This window comes from Neopsephotus bourkii, unplaced genomic scaffold (genome assembly GCF_033783945.1).
Source record: "Neopsephotus bourkii isolate Nb327-2 ecotype Australia unplaced genomic scaffold, CSIRO-AGI_Nbou_v1 NB_549, whole genome shotgun sequence".
In the NCBI taxonomy this organism is placed as follows: domain Eukaryota; kingdom Metazoa; phylum Chordata; class Aves; order Psittaciformes; family Psittacidae; genus Neopsephotus; species Neopsephotus bourkii.
The window spans coordinates 1,587,227-1,606,851 of NW_026901050.1; the positions used below are offsets into that span (position 1 = coordinate 1,587,227).

The 19,625-nt window shown below is 42.1% G+C and overlaps 1 protein-coding gene across 1 annotated transcript in view; it reads right to left on the reverse strand.

Moving 5' to 3' along the window:
- RFTN1 (raftlin, lipid raft linker 1) overlaps positions 1-11,802 on the reverse strand; it is a 101,731-nt gene extending 89,929 nt beyond the window's left edge. Inside the window, exons 1-2 of the mRNA XM_061351043.1 lie at positions 11,644-11,802; positions 710-865 (exon numbers count right to left, since the gene is read on the reverse strand). Coding sequence (XP_061207027.1) covers positions 710-854 — 145 coding nt within the window. The 5' untranslated portion in view covers positions 855-865; positions 11,644-11,802. The remainder of the gene's footprint in view (positions 1-709; positions 866-11,643) is intronic.
- Between the last annotated feature and the right edge of the window lie 7,823 nt (positions 11,803-19,625).

Below are 19,625 nucleotides of genomic sequence, written 5' to 3' on the forward strand. Positions count from 1 at the left end.
TTCTGAAGTGAAAGAGGGCACAGGCAATGGTGTGAACAATACTGGCAGAGATGCCTGATGTCAATCAGGAAGGAAAGAAATGGAGTATCTGTGGATTGTCATGTGGATTAAAGCAAGACTGCTTCAGACAGGAGAAAAAAACAAAGGTAAAATTTGCATGGAACTGGACCTTCGGCCTTTTGGTGTTTTATGCCTTCAGTGTCTCCCACGATCCCATTTCTACACGCATGGGTCCATCTGTATTTGTAACCACATAAGAGTAATTTAAGGTAAGTTAGCAAAACTGAAAACACTAACTTCAACATCCCAAAATACTGCTCAGGGAGCAGATGGGGAGGAATAAAAAAGAGCAGTAACATACATAACCTGGCAGACCTGAATTGCTTTACCATATGAAACTTGGATAAAATGCAAATTAAGGAAACAAACATCCAAATTAGAGTAACAAGATTTTTTAAAAGGGGGGGAAGGGAGAAGAGTTTAAAAGAACCTAAAATCTGACAATCTATAAACAGCCCTACAGTTAAAAATGTACAGAAAATTCTCAATCACATCTCTGCCCATCAGCGTTATGACTGAAGAGAAGACGTTTACTTAAAGAAACCAAAGACATTTTAAAAACTGAACTACTATTCAAAACCATTATGGAGTTATTAATGTGTTCATCTGAAAAGGAAAGAAAATGTAAAGAAAAATATTGTGAACTTACTATCATTTAGCGTCGTGAAGTCAAGGAATCGATATTCATAGCAAACATCTATCTTGGTTTCTACCTGGGGCCTCTTCAAAGTTGAATAGATATTACCAGGTCGTTTTTCATCATGCTTCTCTAGTTTGTTCAATCCACAACCCATTTCAGCAGCTCCTGAGGCAGGGAAGGGAAAAGGAAAAATGCATAAATATCATTCATTTAGGCTTTTTCTTTCCAGCTCCATGCACCACACTAGCACATTATGGGGACTTTTAGGTTTTAAATACAAACTAAAAAACTAAATTACAAACTATATGAAATAGTAGAATTAAATAAATGCTCAGACAGTAACTGAAGTACAAACTACTCATATCAACCCTCAGGCATGCTATTATTTTATTGGAAAATTGACAGTTTAATGCATGTATTTTGCATCTTTCACATGTATTCAATAGTAAACTCTGGAAGACGCATACACCATTATAAAAAGTGGCTGAAAATGCAAAATAACTTGCTAATATAAGGGTTGACAAATTAATAACAAATTCTATGTATGCAGTTACTATGAGAGCAGACAGTATTAACAGAAACCTCTGTAACATTCAAATGAGTATCTACATCTGTAATTCAGTGGAAAAGGCAGGTTTGCAGAGAACTACCAGCATTAAGAAAACTACCTCACTTCCTTCCATCTCATTTTCTCAGGTAAACCACAGGAAATAATGGCACTTCATAGAAGACATCTTCACGCCAGAAAAAGCAAATGGCCACAAACTGGACTAGGTAAATCTAGTTCTCTTTAATAAGCTGCTAGTCCACAACATTTTAAAGGATTACTCCTGACAACCATTTCTGCTACACAGTAAATGTTTCTCAGCATCCTGCACATCATGGCTCATCAAAGTATGAAAGAATGGAGAAATTGCTTGGTGAAAATACTCAGATCATCCCAATCCATCCCTGGCAGTGTTCAAGGCCAGGCTGGATGAGGCTTTGAGCAACCCGGACTATTGGAAGGTGTCCCTGGTCATGGCAGGGAAGTTGGAACTGGATGATCACAAGATCCTTTCCAGATGAAACCATTTTATGATTCTATTAAATCCTCTCGCTCCTTTTCAACAATGCTGCTTGGACTGAGGCAAATTATTCAACCAGCAGTGAGTTGAAGAGATGAAAACACACCATCATGAAAGGATGAAGACACACCATCCAGGCACCTGAGGTTTTTCATTATCACCCACCCAACATCCTGCCTCCTCCACCAGGAGAAACTCATGCTTTGGCAATGGGAAGGGAAATGCACTCAGTGATGAAAAGGAGCTCCCACAGTCCAACTTAGACACTTTGAGGCATAGGATCCATTCTGCATTACCAAGATCAGCATTTCAGCCTCCCTGCAAGCTCTAACAGATAGCAACAAGCACTGAAAAACTTCAGTCACAGAACAGGGCTGCCTTTACCTCAAGAGCTATTAAACCTAAAGAAGAGAACGAAAAAACAGTTCAGGTTCCCTTCCTCCAAAGAGGTTCTTGTAAATTTATGCCCTGTAAGCTCCATCCCCCCCAAATAGTTAGAAAGTGAGTCAAATTTCCAGCCCCAATGTACCTGAGATCTATTCACAGAAATTTATTTAACATATATTGTGCTTTAACTTTTGTCATTTTTGTCTCTCCCTCATATTTCCTTCTGAAATCATTTTTATGAATACTTACCAAATCCCTTCTCATATTTTGCTGGGATAAATGTGCTCTCTTCCTTTCCTGTCACTTACAAGACAGAAGCTCTGCTCCCTTCACCACCCCACTCACTCTTATTTGCATCACTCTTGTTTTAATTTCTCTACATGAACACAGGTGACCATATGCTCAAAATGAAATCTTAACAAGGGCTATTAAAATAACATTGATGCTTCAATGTCTCTACTGCAAACAGCATGCCTACTGCACCTAAAATCATCATTCACAGATGAATCACATTCAAGGTTTACTGTCAGCTTCCCAGAATACAAACCCATTTCCTTTTGGTTTTTATCCAACACAGGTAATCGACAAGTTTGCAACTCATTCCCCATAACTCTTCTCTATCCTTCTGCATTTCTACCACTCAGTAATAATCTCACCCCTGGAAGAGCTGGGATGTCTTTCTAGGCTCAGCAATGCCACCCACCTTCACATTGTCTGCAGAGCCTGTAAGGGCACACCTACATCCTACTAATAAATACATCAGATAGGACTGACCAACACATCAAACCTTACAAAAACACCACAGTAATTATATGATTGCATAGTAACTGGAAGCAGAAAAAAAATGCCAAAATTCAGTGTGTTACTGAACTGTGTTACTGAACAGCAAATATTGAAAATAACCTGCCCTGCTTATTGTGAGAGAAAAGTAAAGACTACTTTAACAATTTCTATAAACAAAAGCTAAAGTTTGGGATTATTTTTTTTTCTCTTTTGGTATTTACGGTTATAAAGCCTCAGATCATTTTCTGTTCCCAAAATGACACTTTCGGCCTTTTTTTTAAGTGACAACTGCTACATTAAGCAAAAGATTATTCTCTTACATGCAGCAGCTTCCTTCTTTTGCATGTGCAATATGATTAGCTTAAGTCTAAAATGTTACTCATTTTAATATATGGATCTCTATTGTATAATAACATGCCTAACAAGATACTATGTTGCATTTCCATGGACTGTAACACCTAGCAGTATGCCTGTGCTTTATTTAATACATTGTAGAGTGAGGAACTAAGATAGCAGTAAGTTTGGGAAAGTGTATCAAATTTCTTGTTTCAGTGCTGACCCAGTAATTCTCACACTTCATAAGTACACAGTACAGCATTTCGTAAGGAAAAGAATTCCATTTCAGAGGTCATCAAGCCACAGTGCCTGCAACCCTTAGTTACACAAAGAGTCTCAAATCCACAAGACTCTTCAGGCAGTGATGGCTGCAGGAGGCCTCAGGGACACCGTATTTCACATCACAGAGTTTTGCATTCTTTCTTAAATTGGGGTTAAAGTGCCAGAAAATAGAAGCCTGCTCCTCCAGCAGCAGCCACAGATGCTCTCCTGTGCTTGTCTAGCAAACATTTCCTTGGCCCTTCTGAGAAAAACAATCCATCCTCCCTGCCCATGCGGGTAACGATCTCTGCAAAGAGTGCCAACCACAAGTCACTCAGCATGGACATACCTGCCCACCTGGGGCTGGACTGAAACGTACTTCTTTTGTGTGAGTATGTGAGTGCTTACCACAAGACTGATTTTCACCTTCCTGCTGCTTGACTAAAACTTCAATTATTATCTTTGAAGATAAACTCTTTCCCCCATTCTGTTAAGTATGGCCAATTATGTTACTAAAGCACATATACAGCAAAGAATGTTTTCACTTGAATAAAAATGAGAGATCAGTAGAAAAAAATAAGTTTCACAGCATCACAAAGTCTTTCACAGTAATTAGGATGCAAGTGCTGCAGCAATAAAAGATGAATTTTAAGAAATAATGTTCCTATTTTAATGCAGAACTACTAAAAAAACAATGAGAACTATGAATATGAGATATATGAATACTTGAAGTTGTCTTAAAGATACTGATGTTCAGCCTGGAGAAGAGAAGGCTGCGTGGAGACCTCATAGCAGCCTTCCAGTATCTAAAAGGGGATAGGGATAGGGATGCTGGGGAGGGACTCTTCATTAGGGACTATAGTGATAGGACAAGGGGTAATGGGTTAAAACTTAAACAGGAGAAGTTTAGATTGGATATAAGGAAGAAGCTCTTTACTGTAAGGGTGATGAGGCACTGGAATGGGTTGCCCAGGGGAGTTGTGAATGCTCCATCCCTGGCAGTGTTCAAGGCCAGGTTGGACAGAGTCTTGGGTGACATGGTTTAGTGTGAGGTGTCCCTGCCCATGGCAGGGGGTTGGAACTTGATGATCTTAAGGTCTTTTCCAACCCTAACTATTCTATGATTCTATGATGTGTATATGACAGGTAATCACAGAACCACCAAATCCTCCTCAATGTTAACCCACAAACTTCCTGCTGGGACAGCTTGCTTTACAACCTTCCAGAGACCTTTAACATCAGTTATTACCCTCTTCCTTCCTTTCCTTTGCAGCAAAGTTAGTGCTGTTCAGTCTTTCCACCCTCATCTGAAAATAACTCCTTGCTTTTCAGTTACAAATCTAGTTGTCAACAGGACATTATTCACCTTCTTAGTTTTTTACAACGAAGTTATCAGAGTGATAATCACTGATGCATTTAAAATCATCTAAACCCACTTCAATCCCCTTTTTCAGCAGATATATTGTTTTGCTATAAGGGATGCTTAAGGTGTACTACATACACATCTGGGTTTTTACACCTGCATGTTAATTCTACATTTTTTACTCAGTGTTAGGACAAAATATTATCACTAACAGTCAAGGTTTAGTAAATTAAAAAAACAATTCTTAAAAAACACTGCCAAATTTTCAAATATTTTTTTGCTCTGCAAAAATGTAAAAATTATCAACTCACTAGTTCCACACTTACAAGAAATATCTTGAGTAAGATAAGAAATAACATCTAATTAGGTGTATTAACCACTAAAATTAAGATTTAGCTATGGGATCTTCCAACTACACATGCCAGAAAACTAATCCTGTCCACAAACACACTTGAGACTGTGAATTAATCTTACGCATGCTGCATGATCTTGGTAATATCCAAAACTGTTCTTGTGTTCAGCCACGTGCTGATAAAACTAGAACCGAAACCCAGATCTAACAACAAACTGGGTAGGGTTTTTTTAGTCTATATCTCATTTTAATTTTGCAAAATATCAAAAATGGAAGCTACGATGAGTTTCAGAACAACAGCAAAGCCTATAGTCTATTAATCCCTAAATTTGTCTTGTAAATGAAAGCAAAGGCTCCCACGGGTTAGGAAATGAGCATCTTACTTCCGAAAACTGAGTTCAAAAATTTAACCTGGGATTTGTTCATCCCAAGCAAATGTTCAACTAGCAAGCCAGAGAATGAGCCTGTTGCTTCCACCTCCTTATCCCTGTTATTGTCCCTTGTTGTGTATTTTAGGCACAGAGGAGCTCTAGGGGAGTGTCTGAAGAAGAGGACAGAAACCCACACCGGCATGGCAAATGACCTGTCCCTGAACACTCCTTCTCAATGCAAGTTTTACTGAAAATGGTACCATCCTCTGCCATGAAAAATAAAAAAATACAACAAATTGTACTCAGCAAGAGGTAAAAAAACCCCAAACAGTACTTCCCATTTGAAGCACCTCTGTAGCCCAGGAAGATAAGTGTATCTTGGATAGAATAAAAGAATTTTTGTAGCGTTTTTTAGAGACTCACCAGGTTTTCCACTCATGATCTCTGAACCTAAGCTTTGTTAAAATACCCTCTGCAGCCTGGGTTTGCCTTCTCAATTTACTAGCTTGTGTTCAAAACAGGTGAATACAACAAGTTCAGAATTAGCAAAGAACAAGAAGCATAAAATAATACTGTGGTTAACAACTTATTTTCTTGTTAATAGTGGTTCAGTCCCCAGGATTAATTTTCAGCAGGAAAAGAGCACAAAGAAGAGAACAAAACAAATCCTTTGCCTTCTATCTGCTTTTCTATTTGGGGTTTTGGGGGGAAGAAATGGAGCCAATTTTCTGTGGTATCACCCCCTCCCCTCATGGAACTCCATGACAATTTATCTCCAAGAAGCAATGCTGAAAATTACACTGACACATAACAGAACCATATGGCTAATGGAACTTGAATCGATTACCAAACTAAGTAATTTAAGGAATATTTATCAACTAAGTCATCATCATCACCATGGCTTGACTTTGTGAACGAAGATTTGGGAAGGGCTTTACCCACGCTTACTACAAGTGCGCTGATGACTAAAAAGGCCGATATGAGATAGACAAATCCAGCTGCAGAAAGCACAGCGAAAGGTCTCTTTGGGTGGTATAGGCAGGGGGCAATTCTTTCTACATTGTCTTTTCTATCAACTAAGTATTTGTTGGCTAAACAGTTTATTTTAGCTACATCAATATTATGGGAAGCATTATGCCAATGGCTACTTACTGGGATGATTTGAAAAGAATTCCTAAACAGTTCTTTTAAATACTTATAACTTTTGAATCAACTGCTAAGTACATAGCATAAGACTGAATATTCTAATACAGGTGTAAACACAATACACTAACACCTGAAACAGAAACAAGATAATTCTAATATTTACAATGGCATCCAAAGACAATGTGCTTTACAGGCAAATTATGCTATTGTCAGTTTGGTTTTAAGTTCAGTCAGTGAGAACAACCTTGCTTGCATTAACACATTTAAGATGTTTATAGTTCAGAACTAGTAATTTCATTTTGTAAGCTTTATCATGAATTAATTTGTTTTTTAAAATATCGTAAGTTACTGCTAAAGTTCCTTTCACAAAATTATGGAATAGAGTGCTCTGACTGAGGAGTGTGGCAGCTGGGAAACAAGATAACTGTGAGGTATTAATAGGTTTTCTCTCTTGATTTTAGTTAAGTCCTTTCATCCTGGTTCTTCCTCCTGTGGGTAATGCTTAGCTACCTCACAGAGATGCTAGAAGGCTTTTACAAATAATGACAGGGCTTCACATTTGTTGTGCAGTAATGAGACACACTTATTTCCTTAAACCCTCACTCCTGCAATCCTGACCTTTCCATTTTCAAAATAAAAAGCAGTTCATGCTCAGCTCAGTTCACTTGCTGGCATGTGGTCACTTAATCCTTGCATCCTTCCCAGTCTACAAAACACCAGTGTTCAGTTCCCCATTCAGCTCTAAACAAACCCTGAGAGAGCTTGCAAATTATGGTCATGTCCCTTTCCTTGCATAGTTAAAGCAATGAATCAAAAGAGAAATAACAAGGGAGAACAACAACAACAAAAAAACCCACAAAGCAACAAACCGTCAGGCAGAGAGGCATAAACAAGCAGAGCGTTAAAAACACCAGACCTGACAAACTGAGTGTACAAAGAAATGGGAATGCTATGCTAGGATGACAGCACGACCTGCTATACAGTTCCAGAATAAAGCCATGCTCCTGACATAACCCTTTTTTCCCCACCCTGGCTTACCACTGCACAGGCTTTCGGTGAGATTACACCACCAGGAGGTAAATTCCTTATCAAGAGATACCTACCTGGTCTCTTTTCAGGTGTATTACCATACAGGTAACCATGTAAGCTTGTATCAAATAAACACCAGACTAATTTTTCTTTGTGGGGAGGGATCAGTGGTTTAATATGTAATGTTTAACAAATGATCTGAAAAATTCTGAAAGACTTATTGTGCAATGCAAAGAACAATCACCATAAATCAGTCCCACCCCTTGCTGGATGTCACAGCTGAACAGGTTTTTTTCACCATATACTGACCAGCACTATCGGGATTTTAGACTTGCAGCTGATAACTAAATCTCATCTTATAGAAAGGCTGGTGAAAGAATAATCCCAGGTTTATTCTATGTGATTGATTTGGTTTAGATTAAATGGCAGGGCAACACAAGTAAATCTGCAATTAAGGTTTTCAATTTCAAAAGGCAAATCTCAAAAACTATGGGAAATCATTAGTGAGATGAACAGGAATGAAAAGTCAGAGGATGTGAGCACAGGGGAGGTCTGGAACATGTTTAAACTACAATATGAGTATCTGCAGAATTTGGAACCCAAGCAAGTGACAAGAGAATTCATAAGAAGGTTTCCAGACACAACAAGATGAATTACCTAATAAAGAAGGAAAGGTAGAATAAGCAGAGAGATTTCAAGGGACAAGAAAAAAGGCTCAGCAAAGGAAACTACTGTCTCAGATCAAGAAACACCAGCATAAAGTGAAATGTGCCAGAAGTCAAGCCCAGTTAGAGAGGCCAAAGATACCAAACTAAGCGGAAGCAGAACACAAATCAGTAGGACTAATTTGGACTCCTACCAGGCACTCTGGAAGACCTGTCATGATGAACTGCAGATATGATTGCTACAATTAAAGACAAACTATTGCACCGGGTTTGGTACCATCTCCCTGGGAGACAAGAAAATGTGCTGCCTACACAAAACAATGAGGAAAGCATAATATCGCCAATTAAGACAACTGTTAGTCTCACCTCAAGAGTTTGCTAAGCTTTAGGAAGACAACGAAGTAGTACATGGATAAATGCAATATGGGTTCAGTGAAATTGGAACAGGCTACCCTGATAGGTCTTATATACATGTCACAAGAAAGCACAGCCCTAGCATGCAGCATGTCAAATAACACGCCACCGTGATAACGTGATTTCAACAAAACATTATGAGGTGCTATGGTTTTTATTGCAGTGTTCACAACACCAGTCCTGGGCTCAACTCTGCTGCCCTGAATAACACACACTTAACTTTCCTCTGCAGTCTCCTGTGCCTACAGGTAGGTGGGCCACCTCTGCAAGCTCCTGGTCTATCACCAGTGGCTGCCACCAGCTGCACTCAATCCTCCCTAGGGACACAAAGCTGGTCTGAGCATGTGTGCGTGTGCATCTGGGTGAGAGTGCGGGAGGAAGAAAAGCAAACAGCATCAGAGAGCACTGGTGGAGGAGTAAGGCTAGTGTGCTGGTGTTCAGGAGCACCCTGAGGAACAGTAGCCCAGTGGGAGAACCTTGCTTCTTACCCCACCCACACACACCACCCCGTAACGCTCATCCAAAAGATACAATACCTTATGATACCCTGATGCTGTCTTTCAGTACAGCTAAAGATTCAGATGGTACCAGGTATTTCATAGAATCATAGAAGGGTTTGTGTTGGAAGGGGCCTTGACAATCATCTAGTTCCAATTCCCTGCCACCAGCAGGTACACCTTGCACTAGACAAAGTAGGGTATTTCTGGTCAAGGTAGACAAAGCACAGGTGAAATTTCTTGTGAAATACCTCAGCTGTAAATGCTCAAGCAAGATGCCTCCAAATGAAGACACAAGACTTCTGAGATGCTAAGAAGGTGTAGAGAGCTGCTTTCAAGAACTTAAGGGAAAAATGTAACAGCCAACATTTACTGTCTAGCAAATTAAAGACTGACTGGACCTGACAGAAGAGTGCATAGGAATGTGAGATATGAATCCAGCCTTCCTTTAAAGTTAATCCCATACCACTCTAAACCCACAGAAAGACATGGAAAACAGATGCATGATGCAATGTATGCACAGTAGTTTCAAGGACAGTGAGTAAAACCATAAAACACAAACCTAGACAGGCTTCACAGCCCTATGCTTACTCTCTGTTGCTAGTTTGCTATGGAATAAAACCCTGGCCAGCCAATTTGGGGTAAAAGGTAAAGTTGACCACTGGAGCCAGGTGTGAAGCTGTGGGATCTCACATGAAGTTGGGAAATGGAATAATAGCTGTGTGATTTATTTTTTATTTACTTCAAATGCAGACTTTGAGTTTTTGTCCTTCCAAAGGCTGTGGCTCCAGCTTTTCGGCTTTTTCACCACAGAGTATAAGGCCACTTCATTACACCCGGTATGGTATCTACATTTAGCAGCATCATAGCTCAGAACTCCCCCAAGTATTTAATCACAGTCGTATATACTCATTTCGTGCCACATTCTCGCTCTCGGAACAGGGGAACGCCAGCATTCAAGCAGTGGAAAGCCCCTTGTCTAATGTAACTAACTTGAGGTTAAGTTAGATTCCTAAAATAACCCTTCATTCTGAGCCTTTTTTTTTTCCTTAGAAAAAAATGGACATTAAATACACAAATGTGACCACTAGTATTGTGTAAAAGAGGGTTACTGCCAGTAGCCTGTTATTCAATACCAAGAGCAGAAATGGACTGGATTCATTAAAAATAAAACATAAAAGCAGATGTACAGAAAGCTTTTCCCTTATAAACTAGAGATCAGCTATATCTTGATGTTTACTTATTCTGATAAATAATAATTAAAACCAAACATAATTTGTTTTTTACAGCATAAAACCAGAAGCAGGATATATATAATCAGCTTCCAAACTTTGGCTGAAAACACTAAAGAGCATTTTGACATGTATTGTTGTTATTATTACACGCAAAAACTGCCCTAGCACACCCACCACCCCTGCACCAAGACCATAGGACGGCTCCAACACGGCTCCCGTCCTGCCACACCGCAGCCTCTGCCTCAGCTTGTTCCGCTGGTCCGAGCTGGAGCCAAGCACGCTCCTTCGGAATGGAGAACAAATGTCTCCCATTAATTATCTGACCGAGTTGGAAGCACCGCTGAAGCGCTCCGAAAGTCCATCCAACTAAATTCCCCTTTCCAGAAATACACAGGCTATGAAAAGTTGCCGCTCTGGTAAGAATCCAGATAAACCAGAGAGGAGGCACATGGGTTTCATGCCCAGATACACAGCTGCTGACCCACGGTCATGCCGCCCGTCCTCACACTGGAACAAAAACGTGCTGGAGCAGTATCGCGGACTTATAAAGGCAATATCCAGCGCAGCCTTTGAAAATAGCAGCTGTAGAGCCACAGACCCCCGATAGCCACACGATAGCACGTCGCGGTACCGCTGCTTCCAGGTGCCCGCCGTGTGAGGAGCGGAGCGCGGCTGGGCAGGAGCACCCACCCAGCTCTGCCCCCGGCCCGGCTCTGCCTCACCGCGGCGGGGGACAGACCGGAACGACCGCGCTGGCTGGAAGCGGGTCTCGGCCCCGCCGCCTCCAGCCCCCCGGACCGCTCCGGGGGTCTCCTCACCGTCTGACAGGACTGCGCCTCCCGCCGCGGGCCCGGGCCTAGCGGCCCCCTAGAGAATGGCAGGACAGGACCGGCCGGTCCCCCCCAACTTCAGGAGCCCGCGGATAAGGACGAACCCGAGCCCCGGAGCGGCTTTCCCCGCTCTGCCGCGCCGACCCTCCCCAGGGCACCCCCCGACTCCCTCCTGCCCCCTCGCCAAGTTTGCCCGGCGGGCGATACCTCAGACAGGCGGCGGGCGAAGCTCAGCCCGGCGGTGCTGAAGGATGCCCGGCGGGCGGAGACGGCCGGCCCCGCTGACAGCGCTTCCTCCGCCTCCTCCGGCTGCCGCCCGTGCCCGCCCGCCACGCTCCGGGGCCGCTCTTCCCCCCCACCGCCCGGCTCCGCGACAGGGAGGTGCCGGGGCAGCGCCGCCCGGTCCCGCTGCCTGGCACAAAGTTTGCGCGGCGCAGGCAGGGGCGGTGGCACGGCGGGGCAGCCCCGCGCCCAACACAGCAGAGGCCGGCCGGGAGCCGCGGCCACTTCCTCTTCCTCCGAGCCGTGGGGCCGAGCCCCGCGCCCAGCTGGAGCCGCAGCGAGGCAGGACACGGGCGGCGGCGGCGGCACTTCCCGCCCGCTCCTCCAACCCGGCCCGGAGGGGGATCGCTCCGCCCGCCGGCCAGGGCTGGAAGGGTCTCGGCCGCTGCTCGCCTCGGCCCTCACCCCAGCCCCAGCGCTCCCCCTGCTGCAGCTCTGCGCGCTTCCCCTGCGCCTCAGGCCGGGGAGGGCTCTGCCTCGGCGCTCCCCGCAGTGGAACCGGCCTCCTTACACCCAAAGGCTGAATGTCTCCTGTTCTCTCATCCTCCCTCACATGGTGGCGAGCCCTCCCTCCGTTCTTCCAGGTCAGACAAGTTCAGCTCCCTCAGCCTGCCCTTGCAGGACACGTACTCCAGCCCTGGCCTGGGTGGCCCTCCACTGAGCTTGTCTTGGCACAGGATTGTGAGGGGTGGATGACACACCTGGGCACACTGGCTAGAAGTGCCCGAATGAGTGCCAGATACACTAGGATAAACACTCCTTCCGAGCTGGGGGCATTCTGTTGTTATGTTTGTTGCCTACTACCATGCCCACAGTCTTTGCAACAGAGCTGCTAATCAGACAGGCAGTCCCCAAGCTGGAGCTGTACAAGGTGCTGTCCCATCCCAGATGCAGAATGTCTGTATTACAACAAAAACAAAACTCATGCTGCTCTGTTCTTGAGCCTGCCCAGCCCTGAAGCACGTCAGTGGCACCCCCACTATGTGGTTGTGTGTGAGCATGGCAGCAGTGGGTCCTATCATGTCCTCCAGGTCCTTGAGAAAGATGTTAACATGCAACAGGCCTCACTTGCTGTTGCCCTTCAGGCAAAGCGCAGCCCATTACAGTGCAGTTCGGTTTCTCACCCACCTAGCTGTCCACCCACCCAGACTACAGAATCCCAAGCACATACAAAACCAGCACAGGAGCCAGTGCCTATCACCTTACTAAAGTTGCCATGGCATCCACTACCATCCCCATGCCTACAAATGCAGCCATTTTATCATATAAGGCAGACAGTTGGTGACACATGATGGCACCCTTTCTAGGCACAGGAAATACACAGCATCAAGTCTGTTCCAAGGAGACTCGGTCATTTTCCATGGGACTAATTTCCTTTTGGCCTTTTCTGAAGATGGGTGCAACACTCACCTTGCTTTAGTTGTTGTGGACCCTCCTAACTCCACTCTAAAAAGTAGAGAGCAGCTGCACTCAAGGCACCAGCCAGCTCTTTCCAGCACCCTCACACTCAGCCCAGCTGGTCTTAGGTTTGTACAGGTCTGTCCTGATCCTCATCCATTGCTGGTAGGTCTTTGCTTGCTTGAGCCTTGCCTCCAAGTACACAGGTCAGGAAGACTGAGGCAAAGGCAGCTCTGAGCACATCAGCTTTACCTGTGCTCAGATTCAACAACAGGCCTACATGTTCTTTGTTCAGCCTCTTACTGTTACGTGGTTTATTTGAGAGCAGTGTGAGATTCCACAAGCCCTAGTGTGCACCAACACCATCCTTAACATGCCTTGGCAACATTTCTAGTAACTCCTTCACCATTCTTGCTTCCACAACAGTTTTGCAAGGAGGTTCAGTCAAATATTGCCCATTCAGCCCAGCTGGTGTCCCAGTTCATCAACCGATTCTCCTATTTGGATTTGCCACTCTTGCACAGTAAGAAAGTTGCTCTTAAAAAACTGTCAGCTTTCCTATGCTCCCTTTTACCCTTCAGCACTGCCTCCCATGACATTCTAATTACCAGTTCCACAAATAATCCAAAGTTTGCTATAGGAAGTCCAAGGACTTGCCTTCCCCACTCCTTTTAGGATCTTGAGCTCTACTGAATCATCATGACTACAGCCAGAGTTGTTATCACATTCCTAAACAATTATTCCTTGTTAGCGGACATCCATTTCTGTAACACCCCTGGCTGGCGCAGTCAGTGTATCTACCTGCTAGACATTGCTTGCATCCCACCATGTTGCCCTTCCAAGCTGCCAGGGAGATCAACTCGTCTCCAAGGATCAGGATCTATGCCCCATAGGTATTGTTGAGTTGCTAATTTAATCAACCCACTGGTCAGGTTCATGAGCAGCTGGTCTGTAATCCACCAGCTTGTCACCCTCAGCAGCCTCTCCTTTGATCCTTAGCCTTCTCAACCAGCCTGTAACTCATCCAAGAGCTCCATTCATTCCGGCCACTCTTTTCACTAAGGGGCAACCCTCCCACCCTCATCTTCCCTGTCTCTCCAGAAAAACATGTATCCATCGTAACTGTCATGCCTGTGGACCAAGTCTGGAACTCCGACTGCCACCTTTCCTGTATTTACCCTTATTAGGCCAGAAACCTGTTCAGCAACTCCTAAACCACCCTTGATTTATACTGAAACTGCTTGAAGCCCTTGTGCCCAGCAGACCCAACTATGTTTGTTACACTTTTCCACTTCAGAACCTCTCTCCCTACTGAGTAGGTACATAAACCAAATCAAATTACGTAAAAAATATATAAGCAAACACTACATTAACACCTCAACTCCTAAGAGCAGAATATTTCTGTATTTGAGGTTGGTTTTGTCATGGATTAAATCTATTTGAAAGTACTCCCTCAATTTTTCCCTCAAGTGCCATAAGGGAACAAGAAAGTTTCCCCAGAATGGCCTCTGTTTTCATTCATGTCCTCTTAAAGCACAACTATCAGCATTAGCTCCTAGTCAGTAGCCAAAAGCATAACATCAAAACACTGGAAGTATGGAAATGAAGTTACTTCTCTACCACTGCTTAACTATGAAGCAAGCGCTAGCTATGCTTTTTGTATGGGAACTTCACCAACCTCTTTTTCCATTTCCTTCTATGTGTTTTGTTTTTTTCCTCTTTGTTTCTTTTAATTATTTACAGAGGTTTTTTCCTCTTTCCTTGTCCTTCATAATTTTCCTCCACTCATTAGTATCTCTGACTTTCTAACTCTGTGAGAAAGCAGCATGTAGTCACATCAGGGTGCTGTGTAATTGAGCTGTTTTTCTACTGCTACTGTTAGAGCATATGGGGAAAGATTTCTTGAGTATATAGAAAGAAGTGAATGTGCAGCTTTCTCTGTATTTTAAACACATCAGGTCTTAGATGGCTCCAGAAGGAGCATCCCAGGCACCAGACCTTGCTGACACTATACGATTTGCCAATCTGCCCATCAGGGGTTGAGCTGAATGTCTGGCAACATTAAAGACTTTTGCTGGTGCAAAGTCTTCTCAGATACAGAAAGGGACATCAGCACTGAGAAAACAACATTCCCGGATGACCACAGATTGCTATGAAGTAGGAGCCCCGCACAGAAGTGTTTCACATCAATGTTTACAGTGGGTCACACAGCACAGACCCAGGCACTACAAACCACTTCACAGTCAGTAACTACCAGATATGTCTGCAAAGTTAAGAGCTATCAGATGCAAGACATTTCGATGCACCAACTCCAGCCTCAAATTCCTGTACCCCGGTGTTAAATATACAACCCGTTATGCACTTTTTAATAGAGAATTAGAATCCTGTTCCATAGAATGACATGGTGTTTTTCTCTGACTACTAAAGTTTATTACATAAGCAACAGATTTATTACCAGGATTACCTCTGCTATCACCTATGTAGGTGTATCTACCTTGAAATTCAAGAAAACAAAGATGGTTAAAGTGCCCAGCATCAAGGCATGAAAGCTGAAGCACAGCATACAATCTAAATTGATACTGTACTTCTAAACCATTGTTCCTAGGCTACCACTGTGAGAATTCCAGAATGCTGGATCATTAGTGTTCGTATTTTTTTTTAAATACACTATGCCCATATTTCAAAACTGCCTCTTTCAGAACCACTTTGGTGCAGACTTCATATGATCTGGAATGTATTCTGACTGTAACAGCTATTTCACATGGTACTCTCTTAAGAGCCAACATTATTCCCTTAATAAATCTGATGAACTGGAAAAAAAAAAACCTAAACAAGCATCCTGCAGACATCTGAGATTTCGTGTGTGTGTGTGTGTGCGCGTGTATGTATAAATGAATGCGTATACACACACCCCCAGACAAACTACTGCAAAACACAAGTGACTCAGTAATTAAATAGTAAATTACTGCTCTAACAACCATTTAACTATAAACAACTGAAGGATCTTGCAGCTTTAATCAACACTAAGATGTTGCCACTAGACACTCCATTAGCAAATATTAGTTTACCTCAGGAGTTAAGTGCTTTGATAGTTTTTGTTTGTAGCCAGTGTAATCTTTCTTGTAAAGCCACAGATTTTGCAGGGCAGAGCTCTACAGCCTCCTGTGTCACAAGCAAGAGTGATCACATTTTCCATTTGCGCTTTGTAACACTGGGTACAGCTGGGTAAGGCAAGTTCAATGTAGGTGTAAATTGCTACTGGTAGGGCACTGCAGAATTCTGCTTTGCCAAATATCTGTACTTATTTTGGCATAGGCAGAAAACACTGCGTATTGTGAAAAGCAGACAAAAATTACATGCACAGCATTTCTCTCTCATGCAAGGTGTTTCTAGTTATGCCACTAGATAACATCTTGCTTGGTTATTCGAAGCATTATTTGAACAACTAATGTGAAAGATCCATGTAAGTGTACGCATTTTTCTGTATGAAACTCAGTGCTACACCCTTTACTGTTATTTTGACTGCAGACTCCAGCATTCAGGTTAACCATCTCCCATTTTTCTGTTCTTCATACTAGTATGAAAAAATATTTAAAGCTAATTTAAAACAAAATGTTTCGTGTGTCAAAAAAAAAAAAACAAAAAACCCAACAGACACCTGCAACTTCACCATCATATTGAACAGGATTCAGCAGAACTGACTTACTACTGATTAACTTAATGAGAAACAGACACAAAAATATTAGGAAAGAAAATTATTTTTGCTATTTACCTACCACTCTCCAAAAGCATATTTAGTATCTACTGAGATTTTTATTAACACAGGATGAAAGAAAAGCCAAAATGAGAAAAACCAAACTGTCAAGTAATTCCGTGTGTTTTCTTCTTTTACTGTTATTGTTAGTTTCAGATCTGATTTCAATTGCTATGAAACATCTTAATTATTCGTTCAAGGATCAAACTTCTATTTGTTGATAAACCACCCTTTTTGATTTCTAGTTTTTATTTTGGCCATAGATTTCTGAAACCTGCACATTATATGCAGGTAATTTTTACTTATCAGTATCTGAAAGGATAGGCCTCCATATGAGTAAGATGAAAGCTGTGGCTACATTTGAGAACTACTGACAATCTGTTAATTCATCCCTATTAATTTTTCCTTTCCTGAATGTTCCAGTACACACATATACAGATTTAATTTTGTATTAGCTGTTTTCTCACTGCAAAGAAATTATTTCATGGGGCCTTATTCAGAACTAAACCATAACTCCTCAGAAATACCAGGAAAACTACATCTAAATCATAGAAGGAACCAAAGCAGAATAGAAAGAGAAGTCAGGTCTATGCTGCTGCTAAAGACAGAATCAGTATCATCAGTAAGGCATTCGATATGTACTCATCCTTATTTCTATTTCCTGATCATTCCAGTAGTTTATGAGCACTATATCCAATGCATTTTTCAATTTCTCCTAATTCACATATAATGGCAAATAATTCTCAGAACTTTTGATGTTTTAGATTTCCACCTACCAGATACCTGGTGCCCAGCTGTACTAATGAGGTCAGGGATTCTCATTTGAATAAATTTCACCAATATGAAAAAGGACAATCAAGCACTTTAAATAATACAAGAAGATTCATGAAATTTTAATAAATGTTAGCAGTCTATTACCTTTATAGTAAGTGGACAAGTGAGATACACCCCAGAAAAAAAAAATCCCCCCAATTTGCAGCAGCCAAGCTCTTTCAATGGCACAAACAGCAACTAGACCAGGCAAAGACTAGAATAGGTAAGTATCTTCAGGTTACAAGCACTTGATTCTAGCCCTATTGGTAATAACTTCTGGAAAGAGTTTGCTTCATTTCCACCTGAATAAACACTACAAAGATACAGTCCCAGGAAATGGAAGTTAAGGCAGTGATCTGAATATGAATATATTTAGTAAGTGCAGTTTCCCAGCCTACACAAAAAGTATTTCTGGGTAGAGGAAGGTGAGAAGCAACAGCAGCTTGGTATAGGAAAAAAAATAAATAAAATAGGAAATTAAAAATATCCACATCCTCCAGTTCATTAAGCTAAAAGCAGTGTCACAATCTACAACTTCCTAGTCAATGACCACTTCTCCCAATTCAGAAGTTTCTTTACTAGTTTGACAGGAAAAAGTGTGAAGAACCTTGAAAAAAAATACATCCTACAGCAGCTGTGATCTTTAACATGGCCCACAGCCTTCAGTCTGAGCTCTGGTAAAGGAGGATAGCATTAAAGCCTAAGCAATTTCACATTTGGCATCAGGGACTTCCCTGCAAGTTACCTGAAGGCTCTTAAGGTTTCCTAGTCAGTAGATGAGATCTGTAGCAGTTTGAATGGATGCACAGGACAGATCCAACTCTAGTTCCCAGGGAACGGTATTACAAGAAAATGAAAACCAACGCCAAGGCATGGTGGTGTGTCTGGTTTAAACTAGAACTAGTATCTCAGAAATACAGTATTGTTGGTATGTGTGAGAAAGCTTTGATGAAGTCCCAAACTCAGGAAAGAGGCTGTAGAGCTGCACAGACACCCAGTGCATTCAGTACAAGTTACATGTCACATTGAGTGATAGTAACTGATGCAGTTATGTCCAGATTCCTGATCTGGAGCTGAAAACAACTTACCCCCTTTATACCTACGGAAATCACTGCTGAATATGGCAAACCAAACCTGTGCATCTCCAAGCTAGTTTGAAAACAAATCACTAAAGTGGCACCACTTACTGGATGAGAAAGTTGTAATTAATCCTTTTACCAAATGTTAGTATCTTACACAAACTGTGCATAAACTCTTCATTCTGAGTGCATTAATAGGCTTTATATGCCAGAAGTATCACCTTGGCCTGAACTACCCTACCTCTAAGTTTTCTTTAAACTACTCAAACATAAGTCTTCAAACAGTGCTTTTACCCTCCACAGTTAAGTGTTAAAGACTCTTTTGGGGTATCTTTGTTGCGTAACTGGATCAGGTACAGCTAACAAGATAAAGCTTGCCAAGAGAGTATGAACAAGAACAACACTCTAACCCAGACTCCTAAGAAACAGTATAAAGAATTAAAAAAACCTATATAAAAAAACCTATTCTATACTAGATCCAACTAGAAGTTAACAGTTCAGGACAGGACTAACCTTCTCCAAAAAGATTCACTTACAAAGGAAAAAGCATGAGTGGAGGAGCTACACATTAGTTTTAGATTTTGAAAACTGTACAACCATACTGACCTAGGCAGTTCCATTGTGAAAGTGATTTCAGCATGCAGAGCTTTAGATATGTGCCACCAGAAAGCCAGTGGCATTAAGGATGCTTAAACATGTAATAATAAACAAAGTGACCAACATTAGAACAAGGTAAATGTGGACTCCATACTCTCCAGCATTTCCACACAGATACAACAAGCTTGTCTCATGTTATCTGTTTACTTGTTCAGTAAACAAATATTTTAGTTGACTAACTTACTGTAACAGCAAAAACCTATTTT